This window comes from Orcinus orca, chromosome 11, assembly GCF_937001465.1.
Source record: "Orcinus orca chromosome 11, mOrcOrc1.1, whole genome shotgun sequence".
Lineage (NCBI taxonomy): Eukaryota > Metazoa > Chordata > Mammalia > Artiodactyla > Delphinidae > Orcinus > Orcinus orca.
In genome coordinates this window covers 102753603-102772820 of record NC_064569.1, presented here as the reverse complement: position 1 = coordinate 102772820, position 19218 = coordinate 102753603, and the positions used below count along the sequence as shown (strand labels likewise).

Genomic DNA, 19218 nt, shown 5'->3' with positions numbered 1-19218 from the left:
AGGGAGCCAGACGGGGACAAACCAGGTCAGAGGGTGGGACAGGCAGCAGTATTCAGTCAGATTTATTTACCTTCCTACAGTGAGTTCCAAAGCGAATAAGGGGGAACATTAGTTATTCAGTTGTGTATTTGGGGCACCAGGCTGGCACTCTCGAGTGTGTCCTGATGTTCTCACAGCCCCGTTTCAGACAAGAAAAGCAATGTTAGATGTCTCTTCCAATCCACACAGCTAATAAGGGGCAGAACGAGGGCGAAACCCAGGCCTCACCTAGGAAGGGGGCTGGCGGGAAGTGGCGCGGGCTTCTGGAGGGGCTGAGCCGGCAGGAGAGACCCCACCAGGCTGCAGAGGGGTATGAGCTGAGTGGTCCTGCACGGCCTGGGCTGGGGTCTGGGCAGGGGCTAGAGCCAGCAGGGCGCTTTCACAGACAAGGGTTCTAGGCCTTTGAGGTCAGTCAGACAAAAGAGGGCTTCAGAGCTGTTCCAGGGGAGAGCCAGCCAGGCTCCCAGAGGCCTCAGGACAGGTAGAAAGTCCCAGAGGCAAGGATGTTTTCCTGGGGACTTGTTTCCTCCCTGGTCCCCCTTCCCACCCCCTTGAGGGCTCCTTGCCTGGCCTGGAGCCCCAGGGACAGACCCTAGGAAGCAGAATGTGTTCCCAGCCATCTCCTTCCTCGGCTCAGGGGTTGCCAGGCTCCTCAGTGGGCCAAGTCCTGGTGCCCAGGGACACGTCAGGCTCTCGGAGCCCAGGGAGTCCCACAGGCAGGTAATTCCCAGGCAGTGGGGTGGTGCTGTGAGAGAGGATCTCTGTCTGGAGGAGGGTGGGTGAGCCAGCAGAGGCGCTGGGTAACCAGAGAGGGAATTAAGTCCTAGAGGAAGGAAGCAGCTTGGGTGTGGTGGGAGGTAGGATACCAGGCTAGGGACACCCAGCGACCAGCTCCCAGGTGCGGGGAGCCTGGGCTCTGAGGGGACAGGCTTAGGGGAGGGGAGCGGGTGGAAGGCGGAGTCAGGAGCCTTATTAGAACAGAAAACGGAAGTTGTCCCGGGAACAAGGGGCCCCTGTGCCCCTCCTGCCCTCAGACTCCGCCCCAGGGTCTCCCCGGAGAGCAGTGCTGAAGTCCCTGGCGTTCCAGCAGCCACTCAGAGGGCAGTCTGCAGCGGGTCCACGGGGGGCAGCGTCAGGATGAATGGGCAGAGGACCCCTTTGGCCCCCGGGGGAAAAGGCTTTAGCTCCTTGGCCTGGAACTGGGCGGTTCCCTCGGAGACCTTGAAGGTGGCTGTGACCTGGTGGTTGAGGCAGTAAATGGTGTTGCCCAGCACGGCGCAGCGGAGCGGGGCGGGGTCGGGCAGGGGCAGGGAGGCGGCCCGGCTCCAGGAGCTTGTCACGGTGTTGTAGCGCATCACCGCGGCGCCCACGCCCCGCAGCAGGTCGAAGCGGTACAGGAAGCCCCCCAGAGCCACAATGTCGCTGGACCGCCGGTGGCTGGCACTGTAGGGGCACTCGTCCCACGCGTCCTTCGCGGGGCTGTACCTGAGCAGGCGGTAGAAGAGGTGGCCGCCGGTAACATAAATGTCCCCCCGGCAGGCCACAGCTTCGTGAGCCACGGGGAAGCTGCCTGCAGGGAGGGGCGCACAGGAGGTCCAGGCGTCCGTGCGCGGGTCGTAGCGCTCCATGCTGTACAGACACTCGCCCCCAATGGCGTAGAGCAGCCCGTCCAGCGCCACCAGTTTGAGCTGGGCACGCGCCTGCCGCATGGGCCGCACCTGGCTCCAGATGTCGGTCAGAGGGTTGTAGCAGAAGACCTCGTTGGAGCAGACGGCCTCGGCACCGGATCCACGGATGCCCCCCGCCAGGAACAGATAGTTGTGCAGGGTGCAGAGACCGCAGCCCCGGAGCGGGGCCTCCTGGGGCACCTGGGTCAGGGGCCGCCACGCGTTCTCCCGGGGGTGGAACACGTACAGGAACGTGCGGGGAGGCGGGGGCACGGGCCGCACCGCGTGAGTTTCTTCCACCCCACGAGGGTCCCTTGTGAGCCCCGAGCGGCTCACCCGGTAGAGGCTGGGCAGCACGAGGACCCCCAGCACCGCCTGGCCCCGGCTGGTCCGAAGGCTCAGGATACGCTCCCGGTCAGCGCCACTCAGCTGCCGGTAGAGGCTCGGGTCTCCCAGCACGTGTAGCAGATTGTCACTCATCCAGGCATAGGTCTTCTGGGCCAGGCGGGGGTCCCCGTGCTGCTGGGCAAAGGCCAGTGCCTCCAGGCAGCTGCCCAGGTCCAGCCATCGCTGCAGAGCCCCTGCCGCCGAGGATCTGGGCTTCTGGGGCCCCTCCACCACCCCCCAGCCCCCCCGCCTCTGCAGAAACACCATGAGTTTTCGGGCCTCCTTCTGCTTCTCAGTGAGGACCTGCCCGCTGCCTGCAGGGCTGGGCCCCTCCCCGGGCTCGTGTCCTCGGCGCTGCCCTGGGGCCGCTGGGCTGGGCCCCTCCCCGGGCTCGTGTCCTCGGCGCTGCCCTGGGGCCGCTGGGCTGGCCTCACGCTCAGAGCTCTGGGATATTTCGCACAAGCTGCGTTTCCGTGGCCGGGGGACAGGCTGTGAGTCCTGCCTTGTAACTGGGGAGGGTGCAGAGCCAGGCTGGGTCTGCTCCGGTGGCCGTGAGGGGGCCCTGGGTTCTGCAGCTCCAGATGGCAGTGAGTCTGGATGTTTCTCCTCAATTCTCTCCCCTCTTGGGCCTGAGGGAGGGCCTGCGGTGGGAGCCTCCTTGGTCTCGGTGCTGCTCTGCTGTGGCCGAGCTCCAGCCTCAGCCAGGCCCCCTGTGCCTGCCCCTGTGACCAGTCCAGCCGAGCCATGCCTGTCCTCACGGCTGGGGACGGCCTCTTCAGGGGAAGAGCCAGGCTCTCTGTTCTCAGAGGGTGTGGAAGTGCTGGGATCTCTGGGGCTCTCCAGAGCTGCCCTTGGGACTGTCCCTTGGGGCCTCTCTGGCCTGGGGAAGGGGTGACTCCTAAGAACCATCGAAATAAGGTTTCCCCAGCTAGTTGAGAACTGCCCCTCCTGACTGCCCTTGCAGAGAACCACACTGGGCTTCTGAGGTGCAAGCCTTGACCCACTAGCAGGCCCAGGGTCTGCAGCTGTGACAGGGGATGGGCCTGGGGCAGGGGATGGGCCTGGGGCAGGGGCTGCAGCTGTGACAGGGGATGGGCCTGGGGCAGGGGATGGGCCTGGGGCAGGGGCTGCAGCTGTGACAGGGGATGGGCCTGGGGCAGGGGATGGGCCTGGGGCAGGGGATGGGCCTGGAGCAGGGGCTGCAGCTGTGACAGGGGATGGGCCTGGGGCAGGGGATGGGCCTGGAGCAGGGGCTGCAGCTGTGACAGGGGATGGGCCTGGGGCAGGGGATGGGCCTGGAGCAGGGGCTGCAGCTGTGACAGGGGATGGGCCTGGGGCAGGGGATGGGCCTGGGGCAGGGGCTGCAGCTGTGACAGGGGATGGGCCTGGGGCAGGGGATGGGCCTGGGGCAGGGGCTGCAGCTGTGACAGGGGATGGGCCTGGGGCAGGGGATGGGCCTGGGGCAGGGGCTGCAGCTGTGACAGGGGATGGGCCTGGGGCAGGGGATGGGCCTGCTTTGAGATTTTCATCCTCAGCAGGACCCTGGCCAACTCTGGGGGGCAAAGAGACTGACAGAGAGGAGTTCAGAGGAGTTGGGGCTACAGGTAAGAGACCTGGATGGGGATGTGCTGTGGGTGGGAGGGGTTTAGGGGTGTGTGAAGAGGACGTGAGGGAGGGGCTTGGGGAGGGCACGCAGCTGCGAACCTCTGCAGCTCGCTTCCCTCTGTCAGAGCCGCCAGCCACCTGGCCTTGCAGGGATCCTCTCCCTTCTGTAACACTGTGGCCCCCTTGCTCCTTTGTCCCTTCAGGCCCTGAACTGAAGAAAGGGTGGTCTCCAGAGCCGTTAGCCCCAGCCTCACCCGCAGTGCTGGCCTCTGTGGTCCCCTCCCCTTGGGACAAGAGTCGGTGTCCCCCCTGTGGCCCCTCTTGTGATAGGCCCATGGAGCCTGGGGCCTCGCTGAAGCTCCCGGTGACAAGGACCTCCCTCCTCACCCGGGGCCAACCTTCCACGGAGGCTGGGGACCTCTGAGACTCCCTGGGGGCCAGGGTCCCAGCCTCCCTGCTCTCAGTAGCTTTGGCTCCTGAGTCCAGAGCTAGGACTGGGGCTTGTTGGGGGCTGCTCTTCCCAGGCCCCCTCTCTGAGACATCCATCGGGGGACTAGTCTTCAGGGTGTACGATGGGGGCAGCTCCTGGGGCAAAGGGAGCCCCTGGGAGCCCGCGGGGAGGCTGCTGGCTGCACCTACAGAATCCCACACACTCACCACAGTGCCCAGGGACAGGGGGTCCAGCCTTGGGGAGCGGCAGGTTCTCTCTCCTGAGCTGCGGTCCACCTGCCACCGGCGGCTGCCTGGGCCCCTCCCCAGTGAGCCAGGTGACGCCACACCTTGCTGCCAGGGGCTGGTGTCCCGTTCCACCATGTGGACGAGGGCCTGGTGAGCTGGTGCCTTGGCTTGGACGCCTCCTGCTTCTACCTGCACCTCCATTTCTCCGCCAGGACTCCGGGGGGTGAAGTGTATCAGGAGGGGGGCAGACGTCCCCTCTGCTTTGCTCTGACCCAGGAGGGCAGCACCTGGCCTGCGAGGCTCCCTTCCTTTTCCTCGGGGGGCTTCTGGAGTGGCATCACCACGCTGCTGTCCCAAGGCCCCTCCGCTGGCCACCTCACCAGGTGTCTTGAGTGGAGGTGTAGCTGTAGCAGCCAGATCTTCACCTCGCGGGGGCTCCTGATCCTGGGCCCCTGCTGCAGCTGGACTCCCCTGGCCACGTCCTGGAGGGTGTGGCTTCTCCTGCCCTGGGCTGTGTCCCTCGGCACCACCACTGACCTTGGATTTCGGGGGCAGGGCTGGCCCAGGTCCTCCCACCTGTGAAGGTCGAGGGGCTGTGGATGCTGGACCTGCCGCCTCCTGGTCCTGCCCAGAGCCAAACCAGTGCAAAGCTAGTGCCGTGGCGGCCACCACAGCCAGCGCCAGCAGGGTCAGCACGATGCCATCCCAGTCTTCGTCCCCATCCCCGTCCCAGCCCCAGCCGGGGCTGTCAGCCTCCAAGACGCCCTGGGTCATGGTCTGGGCGGAGACCCAGCGTGAGGAGCTGGGCAGCAGGCTGGGAGCTATGTGCTGCGCACACCAGGTCCTGCTTCAGGCCTGGGTGCCACCTGGTGTCGCGCAGATGGCATCCGTGACGTGCCCCGCCCAGAGGGCTGCCCAGTTAAGGTGGCCCTGTGCTGGGGCCAGTGCGCCGCCCAACCTGGGAGGTGTGGGTCTTTGTGTCTGCACCTGGGCTTGGGTGTTGTTAGGAGGGCCTAGCTGGAGGTATCAGGAGACAGCATAACCCACGGCAGCTCCAGGAGCTCAGGGGCCTCCCCAGGCCCCTGCCCAGCTCCTGCCCCTTCCCTTTTTCCATAGCTTCCAATGGCAAATGGCAGCGTTCCTCAGCGCTATTCTGACATCCCAGCCGACCCACTTCTGCCTAAGAGACCCTCACACCCCCAAACTCATCCCACACCCCCGCGTCCCTCCTCTGAGCTCGGGGCCAGCCTCAGGGGGCTCTGGCGGGGAAGAGTTACCCACAGGAAGATGTTATCTGTAGCTGCAGCAACACGATGAGGCCCTGATGAAATTACCAGAAACCGGAGAAGACTATTCCACTCTTGGCCAGGGTGGGGGGGGTCTCCCTGAGGAGGGGGACCATGGGGGCGGGGGTCCTGACCCTAAACACTGCCCAGCACACAGATGGGCTGCCGGGAAGGTGCACAGGTGTGAAGCAGAGGCTGGCGCTTCTCCCTCCCAGATACGCAGGTGCTTGGGGGGGGCCAAGGCTGACTCTCCCTTCCCCTCCTCCAGCAGCCTCTGGACTCTCCGTACCCTGAGTTCAGCAGAGATGGGATGGTTGTCAAAAGGAATTTTTAAGCGATCACTAATAAAGAGTGAACAAAGTAAAGAAAATCCAAAAGTTGTGTTTTCCTCTTTATTGGCCTGGTTTATCACAACCTTCTAGAGCCCTTGGGCCTCCCTCTGGGCCATCTTGACTGCCAAACGCCACTCTCACGCAGTGGAGAACGCTGAGCCCCCGCCAGCTCCATCTCCTATCACCACTCAGCCCTGGGGGACTTCACAAACCCTCCTCTGGCCCAGGGGCTCTATCAGTCTGACTTCTGGTGCCTCATCTCAGGCCTCAGCCTTCCCTCGTCCACCCCCTCCCTCCTCGCCAGGACTCAGGCCCCTCACAGGCCGGCGTGTAGGTGCCCTGCAGCACTTGGCTTCTCAGGGGACAAGCCTTGTCTCCTCCATCTTAAGCCGAGGAGTAAGTGTCAGGACAGGTGCCATGTGGGACCCAGACATGAAAAAGAGCCTGGAGCTCCTGGGACAAAGGCAGGCCCCCACGACATGTACTTGTTCCTTCTTCAGGGACAGAGGACTCTCCCTGACTCAGGCAGCGAGATGGCAAAGGCATGTCCCTGGCATCCAGCCTGGGTTCTGCTGAGCCTCAGGTATCTCACCCACCTGTCCCCTCCCAGCCTCCCCCCTCCCCGAGCGTATTAAGTGACAGTAAGAGGAAGGATGGAAGGGGGCCCTGCCTTAAGGTGGACCTCAAGCTGGTGGCAGGCTTTCTGGATGCCGCCCTCATTCTCTGTCCTGGTCCCAGGCTCTGCCTCTTGGTTAAGTTTGGGGTCCAACAACCTTGAGAGGATGGAGATGACACCATCGTCTGCACCTCTGTATCGGCCATGTGGTGTCCACCACGCATCTCCACCCAGTACCTGAAGACCCCTGTCGTCGGTCTGAGCACCAGGCTGCGGCCAGAGAACACGTGTCCACTAGGGGTACCTTAGGACACCAACTTCACAAGGTGCTGAGGACCGTGACAGGTCCTAGAGACACACAGGTGACCAAGGAAGGGTCTAGTCCCCTCCTCTGTGGAAAGGAAACACCTGACTTTGTCAAAACCCTTGACTTTGTCAAGGGCAAACCCTGCCCTTCGTGGAGCAGCTCCCTACTGGGAAGGTGACTGGAGACATGTTACCGCCCAAAATAGTGGGAGTTTTGCCCTCTTTCCATAGAGAGTAAAAATGTGGCACTGCTGAAAAGGTGACAGAACTTCAGAAGCACACAGGATCACCCACAGAAATTGTGAAACATGAGTAATGGTTCTGGTTGTGCTCTGATGGCATAAATATCACAGATTCCCATTGAGGTAAAAATAAAGATCAAAATATGGGTCCCAGGAAAGTCTGACCTGTAGCAGCCTCCTCAGAGCTCCATTTCCAGTTGCCTGCTGAGGCAGGACCCCTGTCCCAGTCCCTCCAAGGAATAGAGGGATTGGGCCTATGGACCCAGAGCTCCTGTTTCCTCAGAGACAACACAAGCAAAACAGGAATGGAGGCAGTCACCTGCTTGCCAGCAACCATGACCAATGCAGCTGGGAGTCCGGGAGGTGGGGAAATCCATCCACATGAGCTGATCCACTGCAGCACCCACAGGAAGACCCTCACTAACTGGTCACCAAGCCCCAGCTACACTAGCTCCCATGGTGCCTTTCTGAAGCATTTGGTGGAGGAAAAGCCTAGTGTGATGAAGACATGATTCCACATGGAGAGCTAAATACAAATGGACAGCTAATATAAATAAGATGGCGCAGTGGTTGGGAGTCCGCCTGCCGATGCAGGGGACGCGGGTTCGTGCCCCGGTCCTGGAGGATCCCACGTGCCGCGGAGCGGCTGGGCCCGTGAGCCATGGCCACTGGGCCTGCACTTCTGGAGCCTGTGCTCTGCAACGGGAGAGGCCACAGCAGTGAGAGGCCCGCGTACCGCAAAAAAAAAAAAAAAAAAAAGGTGGTAGAGAGCTGCAAACTCCACTAAATGTAGGGTTTTTCTATTATTGGAATTTTTTAAAGGCAAGAAAGATTGCATAATCAGAAATGATATAAAACAAAGAATATAATATTATATAATCATGTTTATGTTAAAAGTATATATGTACTTTTATATATGTATAAATAAATCTAGAATACTGTTTAAGCCTTAGAAAATATAAATCTCAGGTTTAATAGTTATATAGGTATACCCAACAGGGGATACCTTTTAAGGAATCCATCAGAGGTGGGGAAAGGTTTATGCAGAAAAAAGTTATTTAAAAAAGACAAACAGGGCTTCCCTGGTGGCACAGTGGTTGAGAATCCGCCTGCCAATGCAGGGGACACGGGTTCGATCCCTGGTCCGGGAAGATCCCACATGCCGCAGAGCAACTAAGCCCGTGAGCCACAACTACTGAGCCTGTGCTCTAGAGCCCGCGAGCCACAACTGCTGAGCATGCGTGCCGCAACTACTGAAGCCCATGCGCCTACAGCCTGTGCTCTGCAACAAGAGAAGCCACTGCAATGAGAAGCCCACGCACTGCAACGAAGAGTAGCCCGCGCTCACCGCAGCTAGAGAAAGCCCGGGCTTAGCAACGGAGACCCAACGCAGCCAAAAATAAATAAATAAATAATTTAAAAAAAAAAAGACAAACAATACAATGTGATTTAAAGTGGAAAAAATTAAAACACATAAGCATTCAACAATATGGGAATGATGAAGAGAACATGTGTTTCCACACAAATTTAAAATTTTCTTGTTCTAGTTCTGCAAAAAAAAAATTCCATTGGTAATTTGATAGGGATTGCATTGAATCTGTAGATTGCCTCGGGTAGTGTGGTCATTTTAACAATATTAATTCTTCCAATCCAAGAACACAGTATATCTTTCTGTCTGTTTCTGTCAACTTCAGTTTCTTTCATCAGTGTCTTATAGTTTTCAGAGTACAGTCTTTTGCCTCCTTAGGGAGGTTTATTCCTAGGTATTTTATTCTCTTTGATGCAATGGTAAATGGGACTGTTTCCTTAATTTCTCTTTCTGATAGTTCATTGTTAGTGTAGAGAAGTGCAACAGACATTGGTCAGGATGGCCATCATCAAAAAGTCTACAAGTAATAAATGCTGGAGAGGGTGTGGAGAAAAGGGAACCCTCTTGCACTGTTGGTGGGAATGTAAATTGGTGCAGCCACTGTGGAAAACAGTACGGAAGTTCCTTAAAAAACTAAAAATAGAACTACCATATGATCCTGCAATCCCACTACTGGGCATATATCTGGAGAAAATTCTATTTCAAAAAGACACATGCACCCTAGTGTTCATAGCAGCAGTATTTACAATAGCCAAGACATGGAAGCTACCTAAATGTCCATCAACAGAGGAATGGGTAAAGAAGATGTCGTATATTTATACAATGGAATATTACCCAGCCATAAAAATGAATGAAATAACGCCACTTGCAGCAACATGGATGGACCTAGGGAATACCCTGGTGGTCCAGTGGTTAAGAATCTGCCTTACAATGCATCGGGGAACTAAGATCCCACATGCCACAAGGCAACTAAGCCTGAGTGCCACAACTAGAGAGAAGCCCACGACAACAACGAAGAGCCCATGCACCGCAACAAAAGATCCTGCGCGCCGCAACTAATACCTGACGCAGCCAATAAATAACTATTTTTTAAATAAAAAAATAAAAATTAAAAAAGAAAAGAAAAATGAAAAAATGTGCAAAAGTACTGAATAAACATTTTCCCCAAAAAAAGTCATACGATGGCCAACAGGCACCTGAAAAGACACTCAACATGATTAATCATCAGGGAAATGCAAATCAAAACCACACTATCACCTCACACCTATCAGAATGACTGTATCAAAAAGACAACAGTTATAAAGCAGAAACTAACACACCATTGTAAAGCAATTATACTCCAATAAAGATGTTTTTAAAAAAGACAAGAAATAACGAGTGTTGGTGAGGATGTGGAGAAAATGGAACCCTCATGCACTATTGGTGGGAATGTAAACTGGCACAGCCAGTATGGAAAACAGTATGGAGGTTCCTCGAGAAATTAAAAATAGAACATATGATGCAGGAATTACACTTGGGGGTATCTTTCAGAGGGAAACAAAAGAATTTTATTTATTTAAAAAAATTAAATTGAAGTATAGTTGTATACTTTAGCATGTCTATGTGCAGGCTGCACTTGTGTCTTCTCATCATTTTTTTTTTTTTTGTGGTACGCGGGCCTCTCACTGTTGTGGCCTCTCCCGTTGCAGAGGACAGGCTCCGGACGCGCAGGCTCAGCGGCCATGGTTCACGGGCCCAGCTGCTCTGCGGCATGTGGGATCTTCCCCGACCGGGGCACGAACCCATGTCCCCTGCATCGGCAGGCGGACTCTCAACCTCTGCGCCACCAGGGAAGCCCTTCTCATCATTTTTAACTTGGGACTTTAGCTGTTTTCCTCATGAGCAGTCCCATTTCATTAGCCTCAAGAAACTGGCCTTCCTCAGCTTCTCAAGAATATTAAACAGAGACCCAACAGCTTCCTGAAATGCACTCTCAGCCTTCACAGTGCCCCTACCCTTTGTTTTCCTTCTACCTCAGTGGTTGCTGGTTTTAAAAGAGAATTTGTTAGTTTCTAAGTATTTAACCCTTTTAAAAAAACATTTTAGAGATAGCCTCATCCACCAGAGGGCAGACAGCAGAAGCAAGAAGAACTACAATCCTGCAGCCTGTGGAAGGAAAACCACATTCACAGAAAGACAGACAAGATGAAAAGGCAGAGGGCTATGTACCAGATGAAGGAACAAGATAAAACCCCAGAAAAACAACTAAATGAAGTGGAGATAGGAAACCTTCCAGAAAAAGAATTCAGAATAACGATAGTGAAGATGATCCAGGACCTCAGAAAAGAATGGAGGCAAAGATCGAGAATATGCAAGAAATGTTTAACAAAGACCCAGAAGAATTAAAGAACAAACAAACAGATGAACAACACAATAACTGAAATGAAAACTACACTAGAAGGACTCGATAGCAGAATAACTGAGGCAGAAGAACGGATAAGTGACCGGGAAGACAGACCAGTGAATTCACTGCTGCGGAACAGAATAAAGAAAAAAGAAAGAAAAGAAATGAAGACAGCCTAAGAGACCTCTGGGACAACATTAAACGCAACAACATTCACATTATAGGGTCCCAGAAAGAGAAGAGAGAGAGAAAGGACCCGAGAAAATATTTGAAGAGATTTTAGTTGAAAAATTCCCTAACATGGGAAAGGAAATAGCCACCCAAGTCCAGGAAGCACAGAGAGTCCCATACAGGATAAACCCAAGGAGAAACACGCCAAGACACATAGTGATCAAATTGGCAAAAATCATGGCAAAAATTAAAGACAAAGAAAAATTATTGAAAGCAGCAAGGGAAATACGACAAATAACATACAAGGGAACTCCCATAAGGTTAACAGCTGATTTCTCAGCAGAAACTCTACAAGCCAGAAGGGGGTGGCATGATATACTTAAAGTGATGAAAGCGAAGAACCTACAACCAAGATCTCTCTACCCGGCAAAGATCTCATTCAGATTCGATGGAGAAATCAAAAGCTTTACAGACAAGCAAAAACTAAGAGAATTCAGCACCACCAAACCAGCTCTACAACAAATGCTAAAGGAACTTCTCTAAGTGGGAAACACTAGAGAACAAAAGGACCTACAAAAACAAACACAAAACAACTAAGAAAATGGTAATAGGAACATACATATCGATAATTACCTTAAAGGTGAATGGATTAAATGCTCCAACCAAAAGACACAGGCTCACTGAATGGATACAAAAACAAGACCCATATATATGCTGTCTTGAGACCCACTTCAGACCTAGGGACACATACAGACTGAAAGTGAGGGGATGGAAAAAGTTATTCCATGCAAATGGAAATCAAAAGAAAGCGGGAGTAGCAATACTCATATCAGATAAAATAGACTTTAAAATAAAAAATGTTACAGGAGACAAGGAAGGGCACTACATAATGATCAAGGGATCAAACCAAGAAGATATAACAATTATAAATATATATGCACCCAACATAGGAGCACCTCAATACATAAGGCAACTGCTAACAGCTATAAAAGAGGAAATCAACAGTAACACAATAATAGTGGGGGACTTTAACACCTCACTTACACCAATGGACAGATCATCCAAACAGAAAATCAATAAGGAAACACAAGCTTTAAATGACACAATAGACCAGATAGATTTCATTGATATTTATAGGACATTCCATCCAAAAACAGCAGATTACACTTTCTTCTCAAGTGTGCACGGAACATTCTCCAGGATAGATCACATCTTGGGTCACAAATCAAGCCTCAGTAAATTTAAGAAAACTGAAATCATATCAAGCATCTTTTCTGACCACAACGCTATGAGATTAGAAATGAATTACAGGGAAAAAAACGTAAAAAACACAAACACACTGAGGCTAAACAATACATTACTAAATAACCAAGAGATCACTGGGGAAACCAAACAGGAAATAAAAAAATACCTAGAGACAAATGACAATGAAAACACGATGATCCAAAACCTATGGGATGCAGCAAAAGCAGTTCTAAGAGGGAAGTTTATAGCTATACAAGCCTACCTCAAGAAACAAGAAACATCTCAAATAAACAATCTAACCTTACACCTAAAGCAACTAGAGAAAGAAGAACAAACAAAACCCAAAGTTAGCAGAAGGAAAGAAATCATAAAAATCAGAGCAGAAATAAATGAAATAGAAACAAAGAAAACAATAGCAAAGATCAATAAAACTAAAAGCTGGTTTTGTGAGAAGATAAGCAAAACTGATAAACCATTAGTCAGACTCATCAAGAAAAAGAGGGAGAGGACTCAAATCAATAAAATTAGAAATGAAAACGGAGAAGTTACAACAGACACTGCAGAAATACAAAGAACCCTAAGAGACTGCTACAAGCAAATCTATGCCAACAAAATGGACAACCTGGAAGAAATGGACAAATTCTTAGAAAGGTACAACCTCCCAAGACTGAACCACGAAGAAATAGAAAATATGAACAGACCAATCACAAGTAATGAAATTGAAACTGTGATTAAAAATCTTCCAACAGGGGGCTTCCCTGGTGGCACAGTGGCTGAGAGTCGCCTGCCGATGCAGGGGACACGGGTTCGTGCCCCGGTCCGGGAGGATCCCACGTGCTGCGGAGCGGCTGGGCCCATGAGCCTCCGCATCTGGAGCCTGTGCTCCGCAACGGGAGAGGCCACAACAGTGAGAGGGCCGCGTACTGCAAAAAAAAAAAAAAAAAAAAAAAATCTTCCAACAAACAAAAGTCCAGGACCAGATGGCTTCACAGGTGAATTCTATCAAACATTTAGAGAAGAGCTAACACCCATCCTTCTCAAACTCTTCCAAAAATTTTCAGAGGAAGGAACACTCCAAAACTCATTCTATGAGGCCAACATCACCCTGACACCAAAACCAGACAAAGACACTACAAAAAAAGAAAATTACAGACCAATATCACTGATGAATATAGATGCAAAACTCCTCAACAAAATACTAGCAAACAGAATCCAACAACACATTAAGAGGATCATACACCATGATCAAGTGGGATTCATCCCAGGGATGCAAGGATTCTTCGATATATGCACTCAATCAACGTGATACACCACATTAACAAATTGAAGAATAAAAACCATATGATCATCTCAATAGATGCAGAAAAAGCTTTTGACAAAATTCAACACCCATTTATGATAAAAACTCTCCAGAAAGTGGGCATAGAGGGAACCTACCTCAACATAATAAAGGCCATATACAACAAACCCACAGCAAACATCATTCTCAATGGTGAAAAACTGAAAGCATTTCCTCTAAGATCAGGAACAAGACAAGGATGTCCATTCTCACCACTATTATTCAACATAGTCTTGGAAGTCCTAGCCACGGCAGTCAGAGAAGAAAAGGAAATAAAAGGAATACAAATTGGAAAAAAAAAAAAACCTGTCACTGTTTGCAGATGACATGATACTATACATAGAGAATCCTAAAGATGCCACCAGAAAACTACTAGAGCTAATCAATGAATTTGGTAAAGTTGCAGGATACAAAATTAATGTACAGAAATCTCTTGCATTCCTATATACTAATGATGAAAAATCTGAAAGAGAAATTAAGGAAACACTCCCATTTACCATTGCAACAAAAAGAATAAAATACCTAGGAATAAACCTACCTAGGGAGACAAAAGACCTGTATGCAGAAAACTATAAGACACTGATGAAAGAAATCAAAGATGATACCAACAGATGGAGAGATATATCATGTTCTTGGATTGGAAGAATCAATATTGTGAAAATGACTATACTACACAAAGCAATCTACAGATTCAATGCAATCCCTATTAAATTACCAATGGTATTTTTTACAGAACAAGAACCAAAAATCTTAAAATTTGTATGGAGACACAAAAGACCCCAAACAGCCAAAGCAGTCTTGAGGGAAAAAAGCGGAGCTGGAAGAATGAGATTCCCTGACTTCAGACAATACTACAAAGCTACAGTAATCAAAACAGTATGGCACTGGCACAAAAACAGAAATATAGATCAATGAAACAAGATAGAAAGCCCAGCGATAAACCCACGCACTTATGGTCACCTAATCTATGACAAAGGAGGCAAAGATGTACAATGGAGAAAAGACAGTCTCTTCAATAAGTGGTGCTGGGAAAACTGGAAAGCTATATGTAAAAGAATGAAATTGGAACACTCCCTAACACCATACACAAAATAAATTCAAAATGGATTAGAGACCTAAATGTAAGACTGGACACTATAAAAATCTAAGAGGAAAATATAGGAAGAGCACCCTTTGAAATAAATCACAGGAAGATCTTTTTTGATACACCTCCTAGAGTAATGGAAATAAAAACAAAAATAAACAAATCGTACCTAATGAAACTTAAAAGCGTTTGCACAGCAAAGGCAACCATAAACAAGACGAAAAGACAGCCCTCAGAATGGGAGAAAATATTTGCAAACGAATCAACGGACAAAGGATTAATCTCCAAAATATATGAACAGCTTGTGCAGCTCAATATTAAAAAAACAAACAACCCAATCCAAAAATGGGCAGAAGACCTAAATAGACATTTCTCCAAAGAAGACATACAGATGGCCAAGAAGCACATGAAAAGCTGCTCAACATCACTAATTATTAGAGAAATGCAAATCAAAACTACAATGAGGTATCAACTCACATCAGTTAGAACGGGCATCATCAGAAAATCTACAAACTACAAATGCTGGAGAGGGTGTGGAGAAAAGGGAGCCCTCTTGCACTGTTGGTGGGAATGTAAATTGATACAGCCACTATGGAGAACAGTATGGAGGTTCCTTAAAAAACTAAAAATAGAATTACCATATGATCCAGCAATCCCACTACTGGGCATATACCCTGAGAAAACCATAATTCAAAAAGACACATGCACCCTAATATTCATTGCAGCACTATTTACAACAGCCAGGTCATGGAAGCAACCTAAATGCTCATCGACAGACGAATGGATAAAGATGTGGTACATATTTACAATGGAATATTACTCAGCCATAAAAAGGCACGAAATTGGGTCATTTGTAGAGACGTGGATGAATCTAGAGACTGTCATACAGAGTGAAGTAAATCAGAAAGAGAAAATCAAATATCGTATATTAACGCATATATGTGGAACCTAGAAAAATGGTACAGATGAACCGGTTTGCAGGGCAGAAATAGAGACACGGATGTAGAGAACAAACGTATGGACACCAAGGGGGGAAAGCAGCGGTGGGGTGGGGTGGCGGTGGGATGAATCGGGAGATTGGGATTAACATGTATACACTGATGTGTATAAAATGGATGACTAATAAGAACCTGCTGCATTAAAAAAATAAATAAAATTCAAAAAAACCCACATTTTACTGTTTGCTAAGAATTATTTTGAATTGTGATCAATCATGTGTCCTATTATATCTCTTTATTCAACTCGTATGGGCGTCTTTCTAAAATTGAAGTAGAGTTGAGTTGCAATGTTGTGTCAATCTCTGCTGTGCAGCAGTGACTCAGTTATACATACACAGACACTTTTTTTTCATATTCTTTTCCATTATGGTTTATCACAGGATATTGAATGTAGTTCCCTGTGCTATACGGTAGAACCTTGTTGTTTATCCATCCTATATATAATAGTTTACATCTGCTAATTGTATGGACGTTCTTGTGGCCCAGTACATGATTATTTTCTGCAAATATTCCATGGGTTTAAATAGATGCAAAGTTCTCTCCCCTACACATAACAATTAAATTAAGCTTGATTTCTTTATTCTCGCACTTGTTTTTTGTCTGCATATCTGTCCATTTCTGGAATGGGTGTATTGAAGCCTGGGGAAGGGTGAGGACAGAGTTCTGGTCTGTGGCACAGCCTGCAGGACGCCTGCCATTGCCATGGACTCCAAGGAGGAGAGGCAAGGGGAGGGGAGGGGCGGAGCCAGGTGGGACGGTCAGTCTGGTTGCCTGGAGGCGCGACCTGGACACAATGGGGTCTGGGAGCTGGGCCGGGCAGGGGCAGAAATCCAGACACCCAACCCTACCTTCCCAGCCAGGAGACACAGGAGCAGGTCAGTGCATCAACTTCGGGGGCCCCCCTCCGGCACCAGGTCCCCCACGCCGCTCCCTCGCCCCGGTATCCTCCCCCAAATATCCCTAAAATATCCCAGTTCTCCAGAACCCCGGGGAATTCCTCTCCCGCAGTGTTGAGTCCAACCTTGGAGCGCGCACACACACCTCCACTGAACTCATTTTGTGGGTGGGGGACAAGAGACGGCCTCGAAGCTCTGTCCCTGACCCGCGCCTCTCTGGAGCTGGGAAAGCTACCGTTTGTTTCCCTGGTACTTGGGATAGGCGCGGGCCCCGCCCCGGAGTCCGGCCTGTCTGGAGGGGATAGGGAGTGCGGCCTCGCGAGTCAGGGTGGGGGGGCCGGGGCCGCCACCTTGTGTCCGCAGGTGTTGCCGGCAGCAAGCGCTCCCACCGTACCATGGGCTCGGAAGTCTGGGTCGGCCCGTGGCGGCCGCACCGGCCCCGCGGCCCCATCGCAGCGCTCTACAGCGGCCCGGGGCCCAAGTACAAGCTGCCAGCCAGCACTGGTACCAGCGGTGGGCCGGGGGAGGGGGGCACACAGGGGCTAACCCTAACCCTGGTGATGCTGGGGCGCCCCGCAGGTTACATCCTGCACGACCCGTCGCGGCCCCGCGCCCCCGCCTTCACCTTCGGCGCACGCCTCCCCACGCAGCAGACTTCGTGCGGCCCAGGGCCAGGTCACCTGGTGTCCGCTCGCATGACAGTGCGCGGCCGCGACGGCGCTCCCGCCTACTCCATCTTCGGCCGCCCGCGCCACGCAGCGCCCTTCCTCACTCCCGGACCGGGTCAGGACCCTGGGACCCCGGCCTCCCCAACGCCGAGCCGCCTCCAGGGACGCCCACTCGGGAACACCCCCACTGAGCCCGAGTCCCCCTCGGGCACCCTAACACTCCAAATTCGGTCCCCCCATCTCCGGATCTCAAAAGAGCTCCAAGCCTCACCAGGCTTTGACAAATCGTGGTTCGAATTCCCCCTAATCCCTGGACTCCAGCCCGGGCACCCACCAGGCCCCCAGTGCAGTTCCGGCCCACACCCCGGTCCGCCCCGCAGGCAGGTACTTCCCGGAGCGAGCGGAGAAGGCGGCGTACCCCAGCGCGCCTCGGCACACCATCGCTCCCCGAAACTGGGTCCTCCGCGCAGAGTCGCAGACCCCAGGTGAGCCCAGGAAGGCCCACCCTGCACTGGCTGCGGCGGGCAGACCGGCCGGTCCTCAAAGACCCACCCTCGCTGGCTCCCCCAGGCCCCGGGACCTACACTGTGCCCTCGCTCCTGGGCCCGCGCGTCGTCGGTAAAGTCTCGGCGCCGATTTACTCCATCTACGGCCGCAACGCGGTGGGCAGCGTCTGCGAGGACCTCAGTAAGGTGGGGAAGGGGCTGCCCGCACCGCGCGGCGAGGGGTCAGCGGTCGACGGTCCTGGAAGCCGGACACAGCGCCCCTCCCGCCCTCCCGCAGACCCCCGGGCCCTGCGCCTACCGTGTGGTGAGCCCTGGGATCTACAAGCCCCGGGCCCCCCAGTTCTCGATGCTGGCGCGGACTTCGCTCCCCCAAGGCAACAGCCTGAATCCCGGGCCTGCAGCCTACAACGTGGACCAGGTGCTCTGCAGTTCAGGGTCAAGGGTCAGAGGCGGGGTAAAGGGGTCCGGGTCTGGATCGAGGGTCTGAGGTGCGAGGTTGGGACCCGGGAGCCCTGGGCCGGCTGGCAGCGCCAGGCCAGCGACGTCTCCTGGGTCCGCAGCACCGGAAGCCTCGCGGCTGGAGCTTCGGGATCCGGCACTCGGACTACCTGGCCCCGATGGTGATCGACGTGGATGACTGACCAGCCGGCCGGGCGCGGCCCCACGAATGTTTCTTAAAATCTCTGGATCCAGCAGCCTGTCGGCCTCTCTGTGCTTGCGGCGAGGCAGGCGGGCAAAACGGACAGGTGGGCGGGCCCGCGAAGTCCCAGACTTCTCAAACTCCCGCAGGCCCTCGTGATTGGCCAGGACAGAAGTGAGCCGGGTCGTCCTGCCCCTCCGAGGCGGCGATTGGCCTAAAACCCTGCCTGTCGGGAGGCCCCGCCCCTCCGCGGCTCCGGCCTGGCGCGCAGTCCCACTGTTCCCACCCTGTGGCCTCCCGCAAGACGGAACGGAAACCGGCTGGGATCCGAAGAGGACCGGCGAGCGCCGCTGTGCAGGACAGGTACGGCCCCGGATCAAGTTGTGAGACCGAGACGTGAGAGCCAGACACGGAGACATGCACACGGGCGACACAGACACGGGACTGAGGGGCGGACACGGGAGAGAAACGAGAATGGGGTCGGGACAAGGGCACTTCGCCTCAGTGACACGGACACAGGACGGCGACAGGTTCCAGATGTGTGTCGCAGCCCGGAGTGGTGGCGGCCCCACCTACCCCTGTCGCACCTGCTGATCTCTCCCGGGGCGGGAACCAGAGCCCAAGCAGCTGCCGGGGCTGATCAGCCTGAAGCAAGGGTACCTCAGAGGCTTCGTGCGCGCTGTGCTGGACCGGACGCGCAGGGCGCACACATCCGTGCGTGGGGACGGCTGGCTGCCCCTGACCCCGACCCAGAGGTCAGG

At 52.9% G+C, this 19218-nt stretch overlaps 3 protein-coding genes across 3 annotated transcripts; 1 reads left to right on the top strand and 2 right to left on the bottom strand.

Annotated features, from left to right (window-relative positions):
* Window positions 1-37: 37 nt before the first annotated feature.
* On the bottom strand, window positions 38-3283 carry LOC101290487 (kelch domain-containing protein 7B). The gene has a single exon (XM_004279621.3). It carries the CDS (start codon window positions 3000-3002, stop codon window positions 1134-1136), a length of 1869 nt encoding a protein of 622 aa, XP_004279669.1. The 5' UTR covers window positions 3003-3283; the 3' UTR covers window positions 38-1133.
* LOC117196452 (collagen alpha-1(I) chain-like) lies at window positions 3022-10146 on the bottom strand. The gene is made up of 2 exons (XM_049694946.1): window positions 3389-10146; window positions 3022-3050 (listed from the first exon to the last, which is right to left on the bottom strand). Exons 1-2 carry the CDS (start codon window positions 5148-5150, stop codon window positions 3022-3024), a joined length of 1791 nt encoding a protein of 596 aa, XP_049550903.1. The 5' UTR covers window positions 5151-10146.
* Window positions 10147-17038: 6892 nt separating this feature from the next.
* Window positions 17039-18458, top strand: ODF3B (outer dense fiber of sperm tails 3B). Its single transcript, XM_049694145.1, has 6 exons — window positions 17039-17147; window positions 17223-17426; window positions 17692-17796; window positions 17882-18003; window positions 18095-18259; window positions 18378-18458. Exons 1-6 carry the CDS (start codon window positions 17039-17041, stop codon window positions 18456-18458), a joined length of 786 nt encoding a protein of 261 aa, XP_049550102.1.
* The last annotated feature ends 760 nt before the right edge of the window (window positions 18459-19218 follow it).

What these genes read in the sequence shown, in the direction of transcription:
- ODF3B (XM_049694145.1), top strand. Translation starts at nt 17,039, where the DNA reads ATGGGCTCGGAAGTCTGGGTCGGCCCGTGGCGGCCGCACCGGCCCCGC. An exon ending in TCTGCGAGGACCTCAGTAAG is followed by an intron (nt 18,004 to 18,094) that starts GTGGGGAAGGGG and finishes GCCCTCCCGCAG; the next exon opens with ACCCCCGGGCCCTGCGCCTA. An exon ending in TCTGCAGTTCAGGGTCAAGG is followed by an intron (nt 18,260 to 18,377) that starts GTCAGAGGCGGG and finishes CTGGGTCCGCAG; the next exon opens with CACCGGAAGCCTCGCGGCTG.
- LOC101290487 (XM_004279621.3), bottom strand. Translation starts at nt 3,002, where the DNA reads ATGGTTCTTAGGAGTCACCCCTTCCCCAGGCCAGAGAGGCCCCAAGGG.
- LOC117196452 (XM_049694946.1), bottom strand. Translation starts at nt 5,150, where the DNA reads ATGACCCAGGGCGTCTTGGAGGCTGACAGCCCCGGCTGGGGCTGGGAC. An exon ending in AGCTGCAGCCCCTGCTCCAG is followed by an intron (nt 3,051 to 3,388) that starts GCCCATCCCCTG and finishes GTTCTCTGCAAG; the next exon opens with GGCAGTCAGGAGGGGCAGTT.